The sequence below is a fragment of the Anopheles merus genome, chromosome 3R (assembly GCF_017562075.2).
Source record: "Anopheles merus strain MAF chromosome 3R, AmerM5.1, whole genome shotgun sequence".
Lineage (NCBI taxonomy): Eukaryota > Metazoa > Arthropoda > Insecta > Diptera > Culicidae > Anopheles > Anopheles merus.
The window spans coordinates 8,903,131-8,924,437 of NC_054084.1; the positions used below are offsets into that span (position 1 = coordinate 8,903,131).

General features: G+C 46.1%; 2 protein-coding genes and 1 long non-coding RNA gene across 13 annotated transcripts in view; 2 read left to right on the forward strand and 1 right to left on the reverse strand.

Annotated features, from left to right (window-relative positions):
- The window catches only part of LOC121597251 (tyrosine-protein kinase Btk29A), a 72,404-nt gene extending 56,609 nt beyond the window's left edge, over nt 1–15,795 (forward strand). For all 9 annotated transcript variants that reach the window (XM_041922876.1, XM_041922875.1, XM_041922880.1 and 6 more), the window contains 10 exons: nt 7,519–7,949; nt 10,028–10,156; nt 11,153–11,233; nt 11,302–11,561; nt 11,654–11,847; nt 11,918–12,089; nt 12,163–12,331; nt 12,409–12,646; nt 12,725–12,858; nt 12,932–15,795. In XM_041922876.1, the coding sequence (XP_041778810.1) occupies nt 7,519–7,949; nt 10,028–10,156; nt 11,153–11,233; nt 11,302–11,561; nt 11,654–11,847; nt 11,918–12,089; nt 12,163–12,331; nt 12,409–12,646; nt 12,725–12,858; nt 12,932–13,030 (1,907 nt within the window). In that variant the 3' untranslated portion in view covers nt 13,031–15,795. The remainder of the gene's footprint in view (nt 1–7,518; nt 7,950–10,027; nt 10,157–11,152; nt 11,234–11,301; nt 11,562–11,653; nt 11,848–11,917; nt 12,090–12,162; nt 12,332–12,408; nt 12,647–12,724; nt 12,859–12,931) is intronic.
- Nucleotides 1–19,125, reverse strand: LOC121597253. The gene is made up of 3 exons (XR_006005396.1): nt 18,936–19,125; nt 17,514–17,567; nt 1–763 (listed from the first exon to the last, which is right to left on the reverse strand). It is a non-coding gene; the product is annotated as an uncharacterized LOC121597253 (long non-coding RNA).
- LOC121597250 (proline-rich extensin-like protein EPR1) overlaps nt 18,020–21,307 on the forward strand; it is a 14,839-nt gene continuing 11,551 nt past the window's right edge. For all 3 annotated transcript variants that reach the window (XM_041922870.1, XM_041922872.1, XM_041922873.1), the window contains exons 1-2: nt 18,020–18,095; nt 18,332–18,434. The gene's annotated coding sequence lies outside the window, so the exon portion shown is untranslated. The remainder of the gene's footprint in view (nt 18,096–18,331; nt 18,435–21,307) is intronic.

A 21,307-nucleotide genomic window follows, 5' to 3' on the forward strand; every position in this document is an offset into this window, starting at 1 on the left:
TCTCCGCAAGATGAAGGAGTATGTGCCGTTAGGTTTAGGGAACAAATTTCCAACACCTTCCCTGACACACACCATCCATGCCTAAGCGGATTACTGTGGGCTCGTTTCGTGGAAAGGATTTCCTTTTCTCTCCCCAAGCCCGCCTCCAACGGTTTGGTGTAAATGCCGAGCGAGGTCTGGTCACCTTCAGCCTCTACGGTACGATATGCCCTTCGGATGTGGCTCCCCCGGGTAGCTCGTACACACGTACCACGCCCGCCACCTTTACGAGCCGGCCACTGAGGGTCTTTTTTTTCGGCATAATGATTATCGCACATAATCGTAAAGTGGACGCGGTTTGTTTACGGTAGCTTCCAGCCGGTTGCTGCTGTTGCTTGCTTTATCGAGCTGGAAGAAAGTCTAGCGGGTGCTTTTTTTACCGCTGTCTTATTAGAGCAACATTTTCTTCATAGTTTTCGATTTTATTACGGTTAGTTAATTTTTAAGGTTAGTGTGTGTGCGGAGTTGGTTCAGCTTCGGTCCGATCCGTCCGTGACACATTCCGGGAAGAATTGAACCGCGCAGGCGGCGTGGCGTTGGGAAAGCTTCAGCCGTATGACCGTCTGACATTTCGATCCGGTTGATTGTGGGGCAGTAAAAATTATAATGCCAAAACACAGGTGGTGTTGCTGCCGTACCTTTGATATTTGAGTTTTATTAGCTTGGTTCGCTTGAACACAATCGATAACGTCTTGTTTCAGTGTTTTTTTTGTTGCTGGTAGAGCTGTAAAAAGTAAATGAGTTGTGATATAATTGATGCAAATACGCATCATACACAAAACGTGCGATTGATAGGTGCTTTTGTATGGAAGCTGAGATTAATTTGATTATCATTCAATGATAAAAACACACAACTCAAAATTGACTTGGGATTGTTGGGATAGAACTAGTATCGTTTGCCATATCTGCTTGCTTGCTATAGCTACTGTTATACTATAGTACTATACTATAGTAACTTATCTCCGAAAAGAATTCAAAAGGGATCTCTAGAGATCTGAAGAGGATTCGATCGCATTGCCGGTGTTGTGCGGGGTTGCGGTCTTACCACGGCGCTACGAAGACACTGGATAAAAGGGGGTGTTATATATCTAGTAGTTCTATACTGTGAATTCCAGCATTTGTTTACTGTTGTATAACAGTCACACTTTAGTCAAGAATGCAAGAAATAATGTCACACTTTACTCCCTTAAACCTTCTTTAGGCACCAAAACCCAGAGCCAGACAGGTTGGTGTTTATTGGTTGCGTCATTGTGCGCTACTCAACAGACAAACTGTCCTGTCCCTGAGGCCTTAAAGGAAAGGCTGTAATATTGGAACTTGCCAGAAAAGAAGACATAACTCGTTAGCACAAGCAATAGATCGTACCCACCATCATCCTAGTGCTAGATGGTACTGTGGATCACAAACACGTCACAAAAAAACGATCGTAAAAACAGACTGATCCCAATTAAGAAGGCAATAAATGTAGCCGCTACACCGCTACTAGGCATGTATATCCGATCAAACCCTCGCCTCAAGGAGAGGGGGGAGGATCAAGAACTTACTGTATCTGCGGCCGATCTTAGCCGCTTTGTTTGTTGAATGGTTTCTTGCTGCTTGCTGGTAGCATGAGCTTTTCGGCTGTGCTTGTGCCACCGGTTTGTCTGCTGGCACGTCTCACTTGCGTCACGGTATTAAATTAGAATGTAACAGCACCGCCACCACGATCACCGGTGGCGAAGGTTGCATCTTGCAGCGCGCAACACCGTGCGTCGGTTGGCTGGGTTGCCGCACACGGTAGTAACGCATAATTATGAGTGTCATTCTGACGTGTCCCTGAAATCGGCTCAAACCTATAGACCGCGCTCAATGCGCTGCATATTGATTGAAGAGGGTTTGAAATCTAACTGCGTACCACGCATCGGTACGATCACCTTGAATGGCTTAAGCATCGTTTTTATGAAGCAATCTTCCTTCGAGATGCCCACCCCCGGGGAGCCTAAAGGAAATGGTCAGGAATTAGCCTTTTTTACAACCAACTCCGCACATCGATGGGAGGTTAACCGGCTGCAATAAACGATCGAACCAGGGTAGTAGGCAGAGGTGGATTATCTAGTGCGCGAAATGCGCCAGCCGGCAGCACCCTTTGCCATTTTGTGCCACAGCCAAACAAGTTTCTCCACCGAAACAGGATCTTCCTATGATGAATGCGGTCGCTCAGGGTGCTTAATGTGTCACAACACGTTTGTGTAGTGGAGTGCAGATGGAGTTCAGATGTTGCATGATTACATTCGCCCCAACCTGCCAAGCCTTTTGGGCAAGACCCACCCGGCAGCCACATTGGTGCCTCGCGGGGTTGGGGTTGGTGCCACTTGTCCAAGGATAACCTCCTCTTGGTGGTTCACTTTCTCGCCCAACCGAAACCGTGCCAGACCAATTATCTCTCGCCACCGTGTGTCGTGTTCGTGTGTGTTTCCCTGCGTTTGGTTTTTGTAAAGGGTTCTGTTTTTTTGTTCTTCTCTGTTCTGCAGTCACATTTCCCTTTCACTGCCCAGCCTCGGTTAATTATCGGCGTACACATTTATTTCTCCGAACCGAGGGCACACATTTCAATGCGCGGTGCAAGAAATGATCGTTTTCCATTCTTTTGTTGAAATTTAAGAACGTAAACTTCTTTCGGTCGTATTCCCGTGACGACCCAGTGGGTCGACGCTCGTTCAGTCTCGTTCGTGCCAGCTGGTATGAATTTTAATTATGAAACAAATGATCGTAATGTGCAATCTTTTGAAAGCGGTATTTTAATCCTACGCGCAAAAGGCAGAAGGGAGTGTCCGTCATGTTTCCTGTGCGCCGTGATTTTACGACCCAAGGTTGCGCTTCGTTTGCTGTCGTGTGAAGGTAGCAGAAGGTTTCACACCTTACACTCTACCATGGCCCTTGCAAGGGTCAGAAAGGTTCAGCCCAGCCGTTTGCCACTGCGACAAATTGGCAACCTCTGCTTTGCGCTGGGTTGTAAAAACGAAGAATTCCTCCAGCACCCTCGACCCTTGTCAACATACATTGAGGTAGAGCTGCATGTGAGGATTAGCGAGAGGATTTGTTTTTTAAATAAAAAAAGGCAAGATTAACATAGCCGCCACTTTTCGTCATGGATGTGTGGATCTTCTTAAGTGCATTTTAAATTATCTGCCTTCTTTTGTGTGTTAGAAATTTTCATAAAAAATACACACCCCCTTAAACAGAAGCGCTCGCCCGGAACGAACGATTTGGTGCCTGTAAGATTGTCGTAAAAACCACACCGCCATGTGAACTGTTTGTTAATAAAAAATGAAATACCCAAAACATTGCATTAAATGAAGAGATGTTCAAATTATCAGGCTCTACCCACACCCGGAGCATTCCCAGGAGGGGCGCACCCGAATTGCTTCATTTTGTTTTGGTACCAGTGCGCCTTTTGTTGTCCAGCCTGTGACGACATGGCATAAAAATGGTTGCATATCTAATCGTGCTCATTTAAATTCGCCTTCCCCTTTCGAAAAGAACGGGTCCTTCGCTACTTTCTCATCGACTCTACGAAATTGGACATTTGGTTACGGGGTGATGGTTTTATCCTTCGTTCGTGTTCTTTTTTTTCGGTTACTCTCCCCTTAAAATACCCACTTTCTTATGGCATTCTTAGAAGCTTTCATCAAAACTACCGCGCGCTCGCCCGCTCTCTGGATGTGAGGCCGAGAGGAAAAACTATATTTCAAAAACTCATCGCCGAAAACAACGTACCTCGTGGTGGTGGTGGTGGTGGCGGCGGTACATTCCGTTCCAAAGTCGTCTTCCCGCTTCGTTGCGTTATTAGAAACAAATGAATTTTGAAGATCAAACCATCGCGATAGCAGTTTCCGGCCATCAATAGCTTAATTACCATTCTGTCTCTTCAGTGGTTCAGGTCTCGGGGCTGCACCTCCGTTTTTTGTTGTCCCGACATCTTGCAGACGCGGCATTCATCCGCATATGACAACAAAAACGTCTAACTTGCGATCCACGATCCTCGTGTTTGCTGTTGCCACTAGCAAACCGGGACGATTTTATTTTTTATTTTGTTTATTCTATTTCATTTCGTCGTGGGTCTTCGCTGGTTGTTGGATTTTCTTTCGCATTTTTTGTGTACGGTCACCTTTGAAAGGTGTTCTAGTTGCTCCGCAAGCATTCCGATCGTGTCTGGCTGTTTTTTTTTTGTTTTTGGTGTAGTTTGGGTTTTTGTTTAGCCATGGGAGATTTTCACAGCTCTCCGGCGTCACCGAGCCGTGGCTGTATTTATTAACGCCCGCATGTCTGACCCAAGCGAAGGTGCCCCCGATGCAATCAAAAAACAATTAAAACCAATTTTGTCTACCGTCACCTGGACGGCGGAGGGATGCGCTACCGCTGGGGAAGTTGTATTTGTTTTGGGTCGCATTTCTGTTAGCGGATGTTAGATTGTACAAATGGCAGATGCGATGAGGAGGGAGTTTTGGTAGCTTTGTCTCTTTGTCATGGAGTAAATGCAAGGTGTGAATGTTTCAAATTCACTGAAGATCGTTGGATGAAATGGATGACAGGCGCAAGATATCTTAATGCGTTGCTATATTAAAGCTGCTAAACATGAAACAAGCAAGCAAGAAGTTCCAATTGTTCAGAATCATTAACCTGGCATGGTCTTCGCTCCAAGAATCATAAGGCATTAAATTCACTTTTAACGATCATCTTGTCAACTTCTTGCTTCGTCGAAGTGATTTTTAAACTGTCTTTTGTTTTGTTTTTTTTTGCATCTAAATTGAATAATATTATTCTTGTCTTGTGACACACCTCCGCCAGAATAGGCCTCGAACGCACGCCGATGCCTTAGTACGCCCAATTTCCGACAGGAAGCCACGGTCGATTTACGATGCGCGCACGGTGCGTGATTATGCAGCGTGTGCTCTGTGTGGATTCTATTTTGCAGGAAACACGCCATTGCTCATTCAAAGCCTCTCTCTGTCGCGGTATGCATGAACAGAGTCTTCGGTGCGCCTATTGGTGCACCACCAGCAATCACGAGGCCATTCGGTGAAAATAGAAATGAGTTTCGATGCGCGCGCGCGCGCGCTCGCACACATCCACTGCAAACCATTTGACATATCCGGTCATCAACGTGACACACCGGCGGCGGATGTTGCATCGGTTACGATCACGACGAGAACGCCTCATTCTGTGGCGCTTAGGCTTTTTCCTCCTTGCGTGTAGGAATAGTACACTTACTTCGATTTCGTTTCGAAGCCATTTCACAAAGAAACAGCCACGACAGCCACAGGAAGGGTGTGGGCCCGTTTTAGTATGCTTCAATGCATCCACACACACACACACACACACACACACACACCAACCTTCTTGGGTTAGTCACTTGGTGTGTTGTTTAGCCCCAAGCGGTGTGATTTCAACGTCGGTACACTTTGAGCAATAATATGCGCTGCTACTCTTGACCGGTTGGGAAGGCTTCGTCTAGTTTCTCAACCAAAGTTTGACGAACCCCATGTCAGGTTGGACACAGTGGGACGACCGGGGTGGTACTGCTTTCTAGGTGTCGTGCAAGAATATTCATTCCACCAGGGTATGCATCAGCTATTACTGCCAGTAACGGGGCAAGTTCCGAGGGCACCGTTTAGGCAACGAGGCCTTCTGCTTGCGAGAAACTGCACACGGTACATTAATTCGGAATGTTTACCGATTGCGATAGTTCTGCTGTTCGGCGAACAAAGTCGACGAACGCTTCGCGCTCCAAAACCCAACCCTTTTATGGATCTTCAAGATATATGGTGAAATTTATAATGCAATCTTTATTACAACCGGCGGATGATAAACTACCGCGCTTAGGTTTATCGCTTCGTAGGTGTTTATGAGAAATATCCATCACACCTAAACGAGCCTTTCTTGTCATAGCGGTTCCTTAGCGCGTGCTACCTAACTCCAATGTTTGAACACACTGCTCCGTCCAAAACGACGACCCCGCAGCGTCATTGTTCTAGGTGTGCAAGTCGGTAAGCGAAGAGGAAATATTCCCACGCGCTCAACTACCGCGCTGGTGGACATTCTTGCTCGGCCCCTGCGGATAATAAATTAGATCTTAATTGCCCGCTGACCAAAACAACCAGCCTGGGGCGGCTGCTTTGGAGAAGAGATTCTTCGCAAAGAACTAGGGTTATTGCGTGCCATTCCAGTAGAGCCGTGGAGCTGTGTGTGTGTGTACAATTATTTTAAAAACTATGCAATTGCACCGGCATTTCCTTCTGGGGTTCGGTGTAGAAGGATCTTGCCCGCTCAGGTGCGATGAGTCTGACGGACCTGACGCACAAAGGGTGATTTCTTCCCGAGCATGCCGTGAGCGGGTCCGTTATTTGCACTGGACATTGCAATTGCGTACGGACGGACAGGGTCCATGAGAGTGCCCTGGAGGGATGCACCGTTGTGTGTGACTCATCCTGTTCAGGGTGAAACCTTCGATCAGGTTCCAGTGTATCTGGAGTGGAGTGCTTGGTGAGTGATCAATCACACCTGCCCTCCGGGAGTCTATTGCCTCACGTACAAAATGCCAAGAGCATCACCGTCCGCAAGGGTTTGTGTGTTCCGCAAAACATTCCACACGCAATTACGCATCGACTGAAGACGACCGTCCACCGCTTGTTGGCAATGTTTCCATATCGCAAATCGCGAAGGAATTGAACACGGGAGCGTAACGTGTGCCACGCCCTCTCCTTCCCACGGTGAGGCTGGGCACACACATGGAGCAGAGGCAGGGAGGGAGGGTTAATGGGATGCTTACCGGTGTGGTGCAGTAAAAATCTGAATGAAAAATCCCTCGGATTTGTGCCTCGGAATCACGACGGACAAAGAACTTCCTTCTTCTGTCCCGGCAGGCAGGCAGCAAAGAGCGCGCAATAACTGTACACTGCCGCCGGGCATTAAACATTTCTTTTGCATTGCTTTTCTTCTCCCGCGCTCTCCATTCTCGGGACATCTACGTTTCGGGTTTGCAGTACCGAATCGAGACAGAAATGAATGAACGTGCAATGAATGGACCCAAACAGAAGAAGCACAGGATGTGTAAGAAGGAACGTCCGTCTTTTCCTAATCGTGAATTATGATACCCTTGCTGCTGCTGCTCCCGAGCCTTTACGAGGTGCCACTTAAAACATTCCAGACTTTTACCAAGAGCATTAATCGGTCTTCCCGTGGTGTTGTGCCTTTGGGGCTCTCCTTTTTTTGTGGCATGCATCCCCTTCATTTTGCACCCATAAAATCTGCATCAAACGATTGAGAAGCTGCTTGCTAGCGAGATGATGGACCTTCACGGCGGTGCAGCGAGTAATTATTTAACCGTTCGGTGGGCTCGCAAGAGCTTAATTTCGTTTAGTCCGTAAAAATGCAACATCAACAGTGTGCTGCTTATTCACATCACGCTTTCCCTTTCTCTCTCTCTGTATCTCGTTTTAGGTACTGGAAGCTCTCCTGCCCAAAATTCTACCCGAAGTACCAGCCCCAACGTACCGAACGGTCACCTGCCGTTGCCCCAGCAGCAATCGCAGGTCCATCCCCAGCAGCAGCCACAGCAGCAGCAACTGCAGCACCACTCCGGTACGGTGCCGGTGCTACAGGCGCACCAGCAGCAGCAGCAGCAACCCCAGCCCACGCAGCACCCACCGCAGCAGCATTCCCAGTCCCATTCGCCCTCGCTGCAGCATCCGGCGGCATCCCAGCAGCAAGTGCACCTTCAGCAGCAACAGGCCGCCCTGCAGGCGGCCCTCCAGCAGCAGCAGCAACCGCCCCTACTGCAGCAGCAAACATCGCAACAGTCATCCCATCATCTTAATAGCAGCTCGAGCAGCTTAGGCAACATTACGCCCACCTTCGTTGCACAGCCACAGGTAGGTTCGGATGCCCCGAGGACCCGTGCCAGGGCGCGCATTTACTAAAATAATAATGCGATTCCTGCTTCGTATGCGAAAATAAACCGACGCTGGAGTTGCGGGAACGCGTTATTAGACGATCACAAATGATCTTACGGTTGCGGGGTTGCTCATCTTCCCTTCTTTCTTTTGCGCTGTGTCTGTGTAGTAAAGCACCGGAAAGGGTTTATGGCGATATTTGATACACACGCACACAACACAACAACCGGAGCGTGGTGGATGGGCAATATGTGCCCGATCGTTATCTTGTCCCCTCTTTGTTCGATCTCGTTCTTTTGGGATTGATTTTCCACGCCATTCCTCATTCAGTCAGGCTCCTAATTTCCCGAGTGAAGATACATAAAAAAACAAAAAACAAAATAACGGAGTAGGAGTGGCCACTGAATTGCAGTCGATTTGTGCCCGGGCACAATCGTGCCATCATCAAACTGATACAGATTTGTGCCCATGTGTGCCCCCTTTCTGCCCTGTGTTCTGATGTGTTTACATTCTTCAATCGGAGTGATGTTCGTTTCCCCTGCTTTCCTGCTGAAAGAAGAATTTAAAAAAAAGATGGACAGACAATAAAAATCTACAGCCAAAACAAAACAAAAAAATAATACATCCCTTTGCAGTGACTGGCCCTCCGCCGAGCCCTCCTTCCAGCAGGAGAAACGAAGATGGTTAGGTTCTGTTATTAAATTCGTTAAATTCGAGAGCGTCTTTTGCGTCGCGCATTTTCTCCCTTTCGCTTCTTGAACGGCCTCTGCCGGGGTCTCTGCTGGGGGACGCGGGAGACTCCGGGAAGGGGGAAATATTTTCTCACGATTTTATTAGTGGCTGGGCCGTTTTGCCCGGGCTGTTGCTGTTGTTTGTACCATCATTTTGTCGCGACGGTCTCCCGCGCGCGCACCCAGGCAGGAGGGAGAATACCGTGTCTTTAATGCCTTTTTGCTTCGTTTTGAAATCCCTTTTGGTGTTGGCGGAGGGGGGGTGGGGGGGGGGGGATTTGGAAATTTGGTAGAATGACTTATGGTTTTATCGCACGCATCGATGCAACCGAAACACTCTTGAAATTATTTCCCGTCCGATTGGGGGACTCGTTGCCTTTTCGCTGCCTTTAATGGGAAGCGTTCGCTCGCTGCTGGTGCTGCTGCTGCCACGCTAATTCGATCGCTTCGCTTTGTTGTGGGATTGTGTGTGTGTGTGTGTGTGTTGCTGCTACCCCACAACCTCTTAGCAAAAAACCAGACACAGTGAAGAAAATTGAGCCCTTTTTTTACTGCCCAAATCGTAAAACGTTCAATTATTCCTCTTTATTCTAATGATATCGTCCTTCGTGGGGAGGGGATGAATATTATTATTCGAAATTATATTAGTTTCGACAGTTTCAAGTGTCGGTTTAATAGTTTTGGGTCACCGAACCGTTTTCGCGGCGAGGAAGAGTTTCGCGTGAGCGGTCTAAATGGACTGAAAATGCCACCAATTATTAATAATTGTGTTTTACCCCACTTCTAAGCCTAATTTTATGCTATCTTTTCGATACGAATTGCATCATCGATTGGCTTCCATTTCAATTAGCCAAACGCGCATACGTAGTGCACCCCGCCGCACCCATACCAGGCACGTCCATTAGCACCGATTATCGCTGTTGAAAGTCCCGGCAAATATGCGTACCCAAATTGTGTGCACCGACCGTAACAATTATGGTGGCATCCACGCCGAGAAAGCCTGATCCGCTGGAGCAGGTTCGTGAAGAGGAGCAGTTAGATAGCTCGGGTTGTGTGACTTGCACGAATCTCGTCCATCCGAAGATGATGATAGTTTCGAACAGAGGCCGAAACACAGTGACAAAATAATGGGCTTTGTGTTTGTGATATTCCAGTGGGAAAAATGCTTAATGTTGGATGGGTTAAGTTCATAATCACCGGGGTTGTCTAAACGAACACGAGAGTACGGGGGGAGCACATCGTACATGTTTTTGAAACTTCCCTTTTCTTAAATTCTAACATTTCATGTTTTCATTCTTTTCCCTTCTCGTTCCATACGCGCCATAGTCTCCGACTGTGAATTCCTTTAAAACGGCGTCCCTCAACGGTGTTGGTTTGCACGTGAACGGAGGAGGGGATTTAAATATGCCCGGTGGTCCAACGGTAACGCCCGGGACACCGAACACAAAGGCAAAGGTAAGTAGGCAAGCAGCGGGATGCCTGACTGACCGGTTGCTGCGAGCGAGCGAGTCATCCATTTCCGGTCTCAATTTCACGACTCACGCGATATGCATGCAGCGAGACGTTTGGTGGTGATGGTGGTGATACATTTTCAACCTAATGCAGGATCCAGCCTCATGACATGAGGTCCTCCAAACTCCAACGCTGGGGCACGCCCTCAGCTTCTTTGCATCACAAAGAGTTTCTCATCGTTAACAGCTTTGCAACTCTCTAAAAAGTCTTCTTTATCGCGAGTCAACGATCTTGCCATTTGTTGTTTTCGCAAAAAGGAAGAAGGCGTTAGAGATTAGTGCAAAATAAAATGTGCATTTGAATTGACTTCGTGCGCGGATGAGAAGATTCTCACGCTGACGCCCAATCGGACACGGTTCGGCAAACGTAACGCGGCGCGCGAGCCGAGGTTTTTGGCCAAAGATGTCCATCTATCGGCTGTCATCATCATCTTCCATTTTTAAGACAGACAAGGGGGCAGGAGGGTGGGGGGGACCTATCATCATCGCGTCACGCGTGTCTGACGGTGCAGTTTTACGCCACCGACCAATGCCCTTTTCTTGTTTCGGTTTCGGCTGCGATGCGAAACTTTTCTGGGTGCGCCGTTTTTAAGATGCAGTTTTTTTGTTGTTGCGTTGATGCAAAAGGAGATTGCGATGAAATAACACGAGCGCGCGTTAGCAAAAAAAAGAACAATTTCAGGCTCCTAATTAATCGTTCGTTATTTGCAATTTCCTGTGGCAAGGCCGAAACCGTGCATTTTAAGACGCTTGCCGTTCAACACACTCTCGGGTTTCGGAACAATTCGTTAGGCTTGACTTTTATGCAACCGGATACACTACTTAGCGCAATTAATGCGCTGCAACTGGAAATGAGATTATTGTGTGGGTTTGGGGTTTTTCTTTGGTTTTTACAATTAACATCTTTCTTTAATTTGCCCTTATTTGAATTCTTCAACAGGATGTATCACCACGGGTGAAGATCGTCGTCGCGCTCTACCCCTTCAAGGCAATCGAAAGTGGTGACCTTTCGCTAGAAAAGGTGATTTCACTAGTACAAAAGATATAAGAGCCCACCGAGTACTAATCTTAACAACCCGGTATTTCCAGAATGCCGAATATGAGGTGATCGACGATTCACAGGAGCACTGGTGGAAGGTAAAGGACCAGCATGGTACGATCGGCTACATTCCGAGCAACTACGTCAAGGAGAAGGAGCTGCTGGGACTGCAGAAGTACGACTGGTACGTGGGCGACATGTCCCGGCAGCGTGCCGAGTCACTCCTCAAGCAAAACGACAAGGAAGGCTGCTTTGTGGTGCGCAAATCGTCCACCAAGGGTCTCTACACACTATCGCTACATACCAAAGTGTACGTATAGCCGTACAGGCATTGCAATTTACATCGGCGCAAAATACTCAAACCCATATTTTCCCCACCCCCCCCCCCCCCCCCCACAACAGACCACAGTCGCACGTGAAGCACTACCATATCAAACAGAATGCTCGCAGTGAGTTTTACCTGTCCGAGAAGCACTGCTGTGAAACGATTCCGGATTTGATAAACTACCATCGCCATAACTCCGGTGGGCTTGCCTGTCGCCTTAAGACGTCGCCGTGCGACCGTCCAGTGCCACCGACGGCCGGTTTATCTCATGGTAGGTGATCGAATCCATGGCGCATGCAAGTGGCAAAGCGTTCCCAAGCTAACCGATAACACTCTTACAGACAAATGGGAAATTCATCCCTCGGAGCTGATGATCCTGGAGGAGCTCGGCTCGGGCCAGTTCGGTGTGGTACGGCGTGCCAAATGGCGTGGATCGATCGACACCGCGGTCAAGATGATGAAGGTTGGCACCATGTCCGAGGATGATTTCATCGAGGAAGCGAAAGTGATGACGTAAGTCGTTGAGAATGCTTCGCGTTACATTGCAAGAACAGAAAAAAAAGACTGTTCCTTTTTGTCATTCCAGTAAACTTCAACATCCCAATCTGGTGCAGCTGTACGGTGTCTGCTCGAAGCATCGCCCCATCTACATCATCACCGAGTACATGAAGCACGGATCGTTGTTGAACTACCTGCGAAGGCACGAGCAGTCGCTGATTGGCAACATGGGACTTCTCCTGGATATGTGCATACAGGTAAGTATGCGGTTTGAACCGACATTGTTCATGGAAACGAATGGACACTAAAGAATCACCATCATCCTCATCGGCAGGTCTGCAAGGGTATGTCCTACCTGGAGCGTCACAACTACATTCATCGCGATTTGGCCGCCCGCAACTGTCTGGTCGGTTCGGAAAACACAGTCAAGGTGGCGGACTTCGGTTTGGCACGGTACGTGCTGGACGATCAGTACACCAGCTCCGGCGGTACCAAGTTCCCCATCAAATGGGCCCCACCGGAGGTGCTGAACTACACGCGATTCTCCTCCAAAAGCGATGTTTGGGCATACGGTAAGAGCGGTTGGCTAGTGAAGATTCAATTATCTACATCTATATCTAAACATCAAATATCTGCATTTGCTTACACAGGTGTATTGATGTGGGAAGTGTTCACGTGTGGCAAGATGCCGTACGGTCGTCTAAAAAATACCGAAGTCGTTGAGCGCGTCCAGCGGGGAATCATTCTGGAGAAGCCCAAAGCGTGCGCAAAGGAAATTTATGATGTAAGCTATTTGGGCTCAAATAATTGCTGCAATAAATGCATTTAATTTTTACATTGCTTTTTCCCTGCTTCAGGTCATGAAGAAGTGCTGGTCCCACAGTCCCGAGGACCGTCCCGGATTCCGAATACTGAAGGATCAACTGGCTGCCGTCGCCCAAGGACTCACCGATTAGACGAACTCGGTCGTTCCTGATTTGATTGAGTGGCATTTTACATTTCTCTCGATGATGACGATGATGCATATTAGTATAAGGCTAAGTTGATAAACTCTCGTACACTCGAAACGGTCTGAATCGATAGGGTTAGCGGATGGCAAGTGTAAATCTCCTCTCAAAAATCTTCCGACTTTTATTATGAAATATTTTATTGTCTTTTCCTTTCCGGTAAGGTAATTTTTGTGGTAGGTTTTTGTTGTAACAATCTTCATGTAGCAAGTTTACAGTTGCCACATTGAAGCGAACCATTCTGCAGAGGAATGTGGAGGAATTGAAACACACGATCAGAGATAGAAGAAGAAAAAAAAACACACAGAAGACAGAGTGCCAGATTTATATGTTCTAGTATACGTTTGGGTTCCGTTTTGTACGGGTGACGACGGTATCGGGTGTGACGGCAAGCGAAACGTTGATTCGGGAAGCTTGCAACCATTGAACGGACTGAGTGAAGCAAAGAGCTTGCCGCTTGATTGAGGGAGGATGCGATCGAAGGCGATAGCAAAGTAACAATAAACCGCGTGTGCGAATATTTGCTTCCTGTGCAGCAGTAGCAGCGCCGTCATACATTACTATCATTGTATCGTAAAGTCTATGGTAAATACTACTATCGATAACACAATTTAACAACAGCAAACTGCAGAAACCCATGGTACGACGGAACAGAGTGCATTTTCGGAATATCGCTAGTGATAAAAGGTGATGCGAAGTGAGCACGGTTTAAATCACGTGCTGCGATCATTCCAAATACCCCCTCCTCAAAACCGTTGTGGTATTAGATTATGCAGGCATACTAATAAACATACACACAGACGATATACACAAATCTATCGTAACATACCAGTTCTCTTATAGCTAAACAAAAGCATGGAAATCTTACGAACGAATAAATTCAAAACGTACGGCACTCTACTCCCTCTGCAGATGGATGTGAGCGGCCGTACAATCTAAGTTAGATTATTGTACTAACGACAAGGCAGCGTCGTCACAAATGCTGCTGCAATGGGAACATCTGGTAGAGAAAGTATTTAAGTGATATTTAAGATTATATTGACACGCACGTTCCCTGTTAAAGACCGGTTGCGCGTTTTGCTTTTCTCGTTCTCAATACCATCTCAACCCTTGCGTGAGCGCGCTTTACGTTGGGAAGGATTGGACGGGATCGGTCCCATCCTTCCCTTGCTTTATTGTACATAGTTTCTTATTTTTCGAATAATGCAACTCCAATCGAGTGGGATCCGTTTCTCGTCCTCAGACTTAGTTAATGCAGACGGTTTTTTTTTGTTTGTTCGGAACGCAGTGACCGCACTCTGTGCGTGTCTCAACCGAACCGTTGTAGTGAATTGTACTCTTCCTGAGTCGGATCAGTCGAGACGATAGGGGAAAAAACTGTGTGGCAGGTTTGCAAACATTTGGCGCCACGAAACAGGATGGCACGTAGTACTACCATAGATAGCATTATGTTTTATTATTTAACCGTAACCGATCGTATTAGAAGCGAACGCTGTGCTTCACAACAGTTTGCCTGAATAACGAATGATACGAATTACCGATGAAACTCAACTAGTAGCGATGGGTGGGTGGATGGACGATCTTACTGCGTAGCTGGCAGATATAGTGGCAAGCTCAGCTTCTACTGATACTATTACTATGAACTACTACAACTACTATTACCTTTACTACCTAAGCAAAGGCGTTAATATCTCAAATCAAACGAACGTGCGCGAGGAACGACAGCAAATGCCATTGGTTTTGTGTTTTTTATTTTATTTTCCAACAAATTAAGAATGCAACTCAAGTCAAATGTCCCCGATGTCGACCACGACCGCGCGCAGTAGTGTGGGGGAAGGATACATCTGCAGCGGTCAAACAAGGAATCTGCTAAGGAATCGTATGCTGCAAACGATCCATCTAATGGTATATATACACACACAAATACACACACATATATATCTTACGTCCGCTGATGTGGTTGTTTAATGGATTTGAAATCAAAATGCAAATCGTACAAGATTTAACCAGATTCACCCGGTTGGAATAGTGTGAGACCGAGTGAGCATTATCGATGCGCAATGAAAATGCAAAACAAACCCAATAATGGAGCGTGCAAGCGCGGTTTGGTGAATAAAGTAGTAATAACTACAGTTAGCATAGATATCAAAATATGTCCGAGCATACGTGTCGAAAACACACAAGAATACAATAACAGCAAGAAAAACACATTTCCGTGAAATCAGCTAATCAGCTAATTAGTCGTTAAATCGTTTTCTTTTGAGGTTAGTGTACCGGAACAAAGCTCGTGCAGGTAGGCAGAAACGGTCAAACATAACATATGCAGTGGATTAAGTATATCAACAAAACAAGCAAACAAGCAAACAAACAAACAAACAAAACGCTAATCTAATTATTCGAGTGATTAAAAATGAACCCAAGAAATGGGAGGCGCGCGCATAAGAACGTTCACAACAATAACATGACTGATCGCCTGGTTTGTCGTTCGGTGTATTGTGACGGTTAATTTCTGGCACAAAACAGTGCAACACAGTGCCAGACACATTTGGCGCATTTCCATTTGCTAAAAAAAATGCGAAAGCATTAAAACGGAAGTAAGCGAACGATACAGGCAATATGGCCGAATACCGATGGAAATCTTATTGGATAGATGTCGATCCATTTTTTTTACACTACAAATAAACAAAACAGCAAAATGTCTTGTATGAAATGAAGAGGAAGGTGTTTGTATTGGACTAGCAACGAAACAGTTGTAATATCACAATAGATGTGCGTCGTAAAACAATTAAAACTCTATCGGTAAGTGTGTCAGCGCGAAAAATGGTTTAATGAAAGTGATTTATTGTCTGTCCATTTGTAGAAAGCTCCAACCAGCTGGTGGTATTGGCAAGAGATACGATGTACCAAGAGCCAGCTCTGTACAGTACACACCTTAATCGACCCGCCGACCGATACTTGCTACACCCGTGCTCAATTAACCAGGAACCAGGCGGAACCTTCACCAAAGGCTGATGATGTGTAACGCGAAGCAGTGGGAAGATGAACCTGTCTGATGCAGAGGCGTCTGTGTGTTTCCCTTTGGATGCACCCGAGCGACACAAACAACGACACACGTGCGTGACATCATGCTTCTAATTCAACTCTCTTCTTGCTGCGAAACGACTCGGGAGATGTAACGGATTTACGGATATCGAACGAATTGCCGAAAATGGTTAGAAATCGGTGTTCCCGACCGACCCCCATCCGAGGTCCGTTTTGAGTCCCGTGATCGAGTTTCACAGTGATGATCCATTTTGGGGGATGACTGGAAGCGCCCGCAAGCATCCACCCTACCATATTATCGTAAAAGCTTACCCAGTTTGCACTTCGTTACCCCGTTGGATTGGGGCAGCTCGTATAAATTGCGGCGTGAAGAAGGAGGCCACCGCCGTCTAGGCGCGGTAGTAGTAGGCGAACCGAGTGAGTATGTCCGCGGATTGTCTCCACCTACGCCCGCGCTTAACGTGATGGAATACAGAGACCCTGCGGGGGTAAGGAAGTGCCTTGGAACGGTGTCGGTGTTTTTGCATACACACGGCCCGACCCGAGCGGGTTGCTGACCGCGGGCATACCCTCGCGCGATGGATGTGTCACACGGTTTTGGTAGTTGTACTGGTAGTCGTCGCCGTCGTCGTCGCTTGATCATTAAATCAACTTCAATCGCGTTACACAGCAGGGCAACTTTTCGTTTCACTCATCGTCGTCGTCGTGCTCAAGGTGTTCTATTGCCTAGCCCGGTTGTGTAGGTGTGACGAGGTAGGAAGTGTCCATAAAGCAGCATTTGCCTTCGATGGTACAAAACAAACGATCTTGCCTCGGGGGGAAGAACGAGAGAGCTACACTTAATAGTCAAAATCGGGAAGGTTTTGGAACATCGGAAACTTAGGAAACGTTTGCCATAAACGGTAAAAGAACAAATTTAAAAGGTGGACAAGTTAGTGGACCGCAATGTGAGTGGATTAACGGTAAGTAAAAGGTAAGATACAGAGAGTGGTTTGAAGAATGACAATTCAAATGTCACACTTATTTAGGTGAGGAAGCCTGCCGTTTGCTTTCGAAGTCCGCAAAATGCGAAAATATTATTAAGATTAGATAAAAACGAGTCCATTTCGGAAGCGTACAGCAGTTTACTAACTGTCAAACAATATATACTTTTTTGGGGATTTTTCGTGTTCCGTCTTGAATTATGGATTGATCGTAAAGCAGCTATTATTTGTTTCAAGTGTAGCTTTTGGCTAAGATTGAATAGTTTAGTTGGATTAGGTACATTCTTGCCCAGGTAATTTTTAGATTAAGTATGGTACATTAAAAGTATTATAATAATAAATGAATACATAAACGTTAGTAATAATACATAAATCAAAATAATTTTGTTTTTTTTTGCACAACTTACCCAACATTCTCTATTAGCTTTATTTAATACAACAACAATTGTCCATGGCTACCACTAAAAACATAAAAGATAAATAAGTTAAAAATTAAAATAAATAAATAATGAAAGCAAAAAAAAAACTACAACCCCGGACCGTTTGGATCCACCCATTCGCTTTGCTCGAGGCACTCAATACCACGCGTGTGCCAAACTGGGGAGCCATTCACTCGCAACCATAGTCTTTTTCATTCTACGTTTCTACCTGAGACTCCATCATTTTAATTTGGTTTTAAATTAATTCGATAAAATTTGCCATAACTGTGCAACAATCGCTAAAAAACATTAAAATTATTTTTAAAATATGTCACCTTCAAATTCTTATAACAAAAAATAAGCAGCTGTGGAGGTAAAATCAACCGAATGTTCATCCGAAAATGAACACACGCTATCCCCCCCCCCCCCCACATAGGGGGGAGACCCACTCACTTGGGAGGGTATATTAGTACCCAACCGACCGTCGCCTCGATTCATTCACGGAATAAACAGCGAACAGAAACGAACGAATCGAACGGAGACGGCCGCGCGCTGCTCCAGTTGCTGACGGTTAGTAAACGGGTTTGAATCAGAAATATCAGAAGCGCTGTGTGTGTGTGATGCTTTTAATGGAATACAGGGTGTAAAAAACAGTGAAAATAGTGTGCATTTTAAAAGATAGTTTTAACGGGACTGTTTTGCGAAAAGAGTCTCCAACAAGACTGATGAAAAAAAGGGACTCGAAGTGCTCAGTGTCAAATTGCTGCTTACTAATTTGTGATCATGGCTTGCTTTTCGTTTTACAGAGTGTGCAACGTGTGAAAGTGTTGGAACAAAATATTGAGAAAATAAAGCACAACTTTAGCGAAAAGGAAACGAACTGCCCAAAACGCAACGCAATCAAGTGCGGTAAGTGTGTACAAGTGTTTAGAAGAAAAGGATAAAAAACTAAAGAAAGGCTTTTCCATCATCTTTCCCATTTACTGACTTGTGTGTGTGTTGCTAAAACAAAACCTCTACCATCATCATCTTGCTTGCAAACGCGGGCGCGCAGTAGTATCGTGTCTGGTAACAAAACAGCTGCCCATAAACCTTCGTGTGCTACTACTACTACTACTACTGTTGTGTTCAACAAATTGTTAACCAAAAACATCGCCTGCAACGCGATTTCACACGGACTGCTCTTCCCTAACACGACCAAACACCCTCCAACAGTTGCACATTCTGATGCACTACCCCTTATGAAACTGGAGGCATTTTTCACGCAACGAGGAATGAATGGTGGTTTCCTCCCCTCTCTTTCAAAAACTCTCTGCGTGCAGTTTTGTGCCCCAACACCCCCTGCAGAGACATTGCCGAGCAGGCAAAGAAATTCCCGTATAGCCGTACCACTCCGCCTTGCACACTCACCCTGCATTTCCACCAACGGAATTCCGTATCGATTTATCTTGATGTCACGGATACAGGAACACGAGCTTAATGCAAAAAAAAATAACACACCAGAACAGCAAACGGCAAACACACAAATAAACCAAAACTCACGAAATCGAGGCCTACTGCTGCTGGTGAGGCGAAAAAACACCGAGACGTCCTGCGTGTTGCTAGGACAGCGGAACATTGATGAGCAAAAAAAAGGAACCCACAGTCTACTACAATGCGCGAACTTTCTCAGACCTTCGGGTTGGGGGTAGAGTAGAGTGGGAGTTTGTTGGTGGGGTTCGTTTTGGTTCGTTCTAGTAGTGGCGTCCTTATTTATTGGGGAGCGACTATGGTGAAGACCTTAACTATGGTGAGGACCATAGTCGTCCGTCTGACTTTGGTTTCGATTTCATCGCTGGGTTTATAATTTTTGAGCCTCGCTTCTTGCTTTTTTATAATTAATGGGACTTTTAAAGAATAATTTCCTTCCCCTGACCACTTTATTTACTTCCTTGTGAAAGTAAGTAGTCGCCTGCCGAAGCTTTCTCATTTCCCATGCAAAATGATACCGATCTAAACCGTGGCTCAACACGCGTTCCGGCGTGCTGTGCTATAAACACGGCTATTAGGGAAGGCTACACTAAAAAAACCTTCCCCAGAACGACAAGCAGAGGACCGTTTGGCAATCAGGACTCTTTGGCTGTGTCATAAAACGTTACTTAATCCAATTTATTCGCAGCAAACGGTGTACCGTGACACCCGTGTGATGCGATTAACCTTGCCGAAGGAAGGAAGATTGTGATCAGAAAATAAGCTTTTTTTCGTTTGGTGATTCTCACTGATTCTCACGGCGAGGAAAGCGAAGAGCCAAGCATATGCAAAGTGATATGAAATAAAAGCAGCAAACAAACAAATCGGTTGATAAATATGATAAACATTTTAAAGGCCGTGTTGGGCCCCGCAAATGAAGTTGTCCGACCACTCCTCAGAACAGGTTTGGTTAATTAGAAAAAAAAATGCCGAAAAATGCCACAAAGCCCTTGCTTTTTTTGGTTAAAATTTTGGCAAATATTCACCCCGTATTTCAAAGGGGTTTTATTGCGACCGGTTTGCCTTTTCCGCTGGTGCGTTTCGCTTGTCCAGAGAAGCAGATGCAAATGTGTCTTACAGCCCCCAATTGGTATTTTTGCTCCTCTGCTTCAGTTAGTTTGCTCGTATGGAAATGCGTACCAGACAACTTTCAGTCGACCCTTTCGGGTTCATTTCAATAATACCGGGTGGGGGGTTGGGGGGAGCTCTTCTTGTCTGCCCCTTTGCTGTTTGTTTACCAGCCGTTTCCCTGACATCCTGCCCATTCCGGCGGCCGCTTGCTGCTCGATGGCTCCGAAGCAATCCGACCTTCGGTATTGCGGATTCCCGATTTCCGGTCTGGTTAGTCTTTGCACTTTGCACACGGTGGAATAGAGGGGGGAAACTGGGTCACCGATACCTACGGCAAACCTACGCAACATATTTGCCCGATAAGCACACCGGGGGAAGAAGAGAAAAGAAGGGAAGTTTGGTGCTTGTTTGTTTATTTGTTGGGTGAAATCCCGGCGCTCCTGCATCCTGTAGGTTGTGTGTGGAAAGCATTTAAAAACAGGACTCTTTTAGACAAAGTTTTAACCATGTAAAAATCGGGCACGATGATACTTTAGCACAAAACAAACGCTAAATGAATGTAAACCCCGATTCGTTCGTATCGCTCGATGCTAACGAGACTCGATAGGGTGATAGCTCCTTTCGACTTAAACTACGCATAACGGGTGGAAGAACGCTAGAACGCTCGAAACATTGGAGTGGGTTTTGCTCTAGAATTGGACACCGTTTCTCCACTCCTGCTGGGGCCGGTAGTGAGTGGCGGCGGTGGAAACCAGTTCCGCTAACGCACAACAACAAGTTCCAGTTTCCAATTAACCCTTCTAGCGACGGCGAGACACACAAACACAGAGTGTGGAATATGTAAATCGTTCTCGACGTGCGAGATTTTCGACCGAATGACTGCAACGACGGTTAAAGCAACGAACTCTCCGTGTAATAGTTGTTTTGATTTTTTGCCCCCCTTTCACGACACACGTGTATCATGGATTTATCTCTGTTAAGGAGTCAGCCCTTTTTTATATTTAAAATTTGTATCATATATAGAGAGCGAACGAAAAAAAGCACTTTCGACGTGTGACACATTTCTTCCACACCACACCCGTGATATGAATAAATCATTGCATTAAGGAGAGCGACAGACTGGCTTAATGTGCCACAATTTGCGCCACATGGCAAACGTTTGCTAACATGTGGCTATCGAGTGAGTTCCCTTCTTTTTAAAC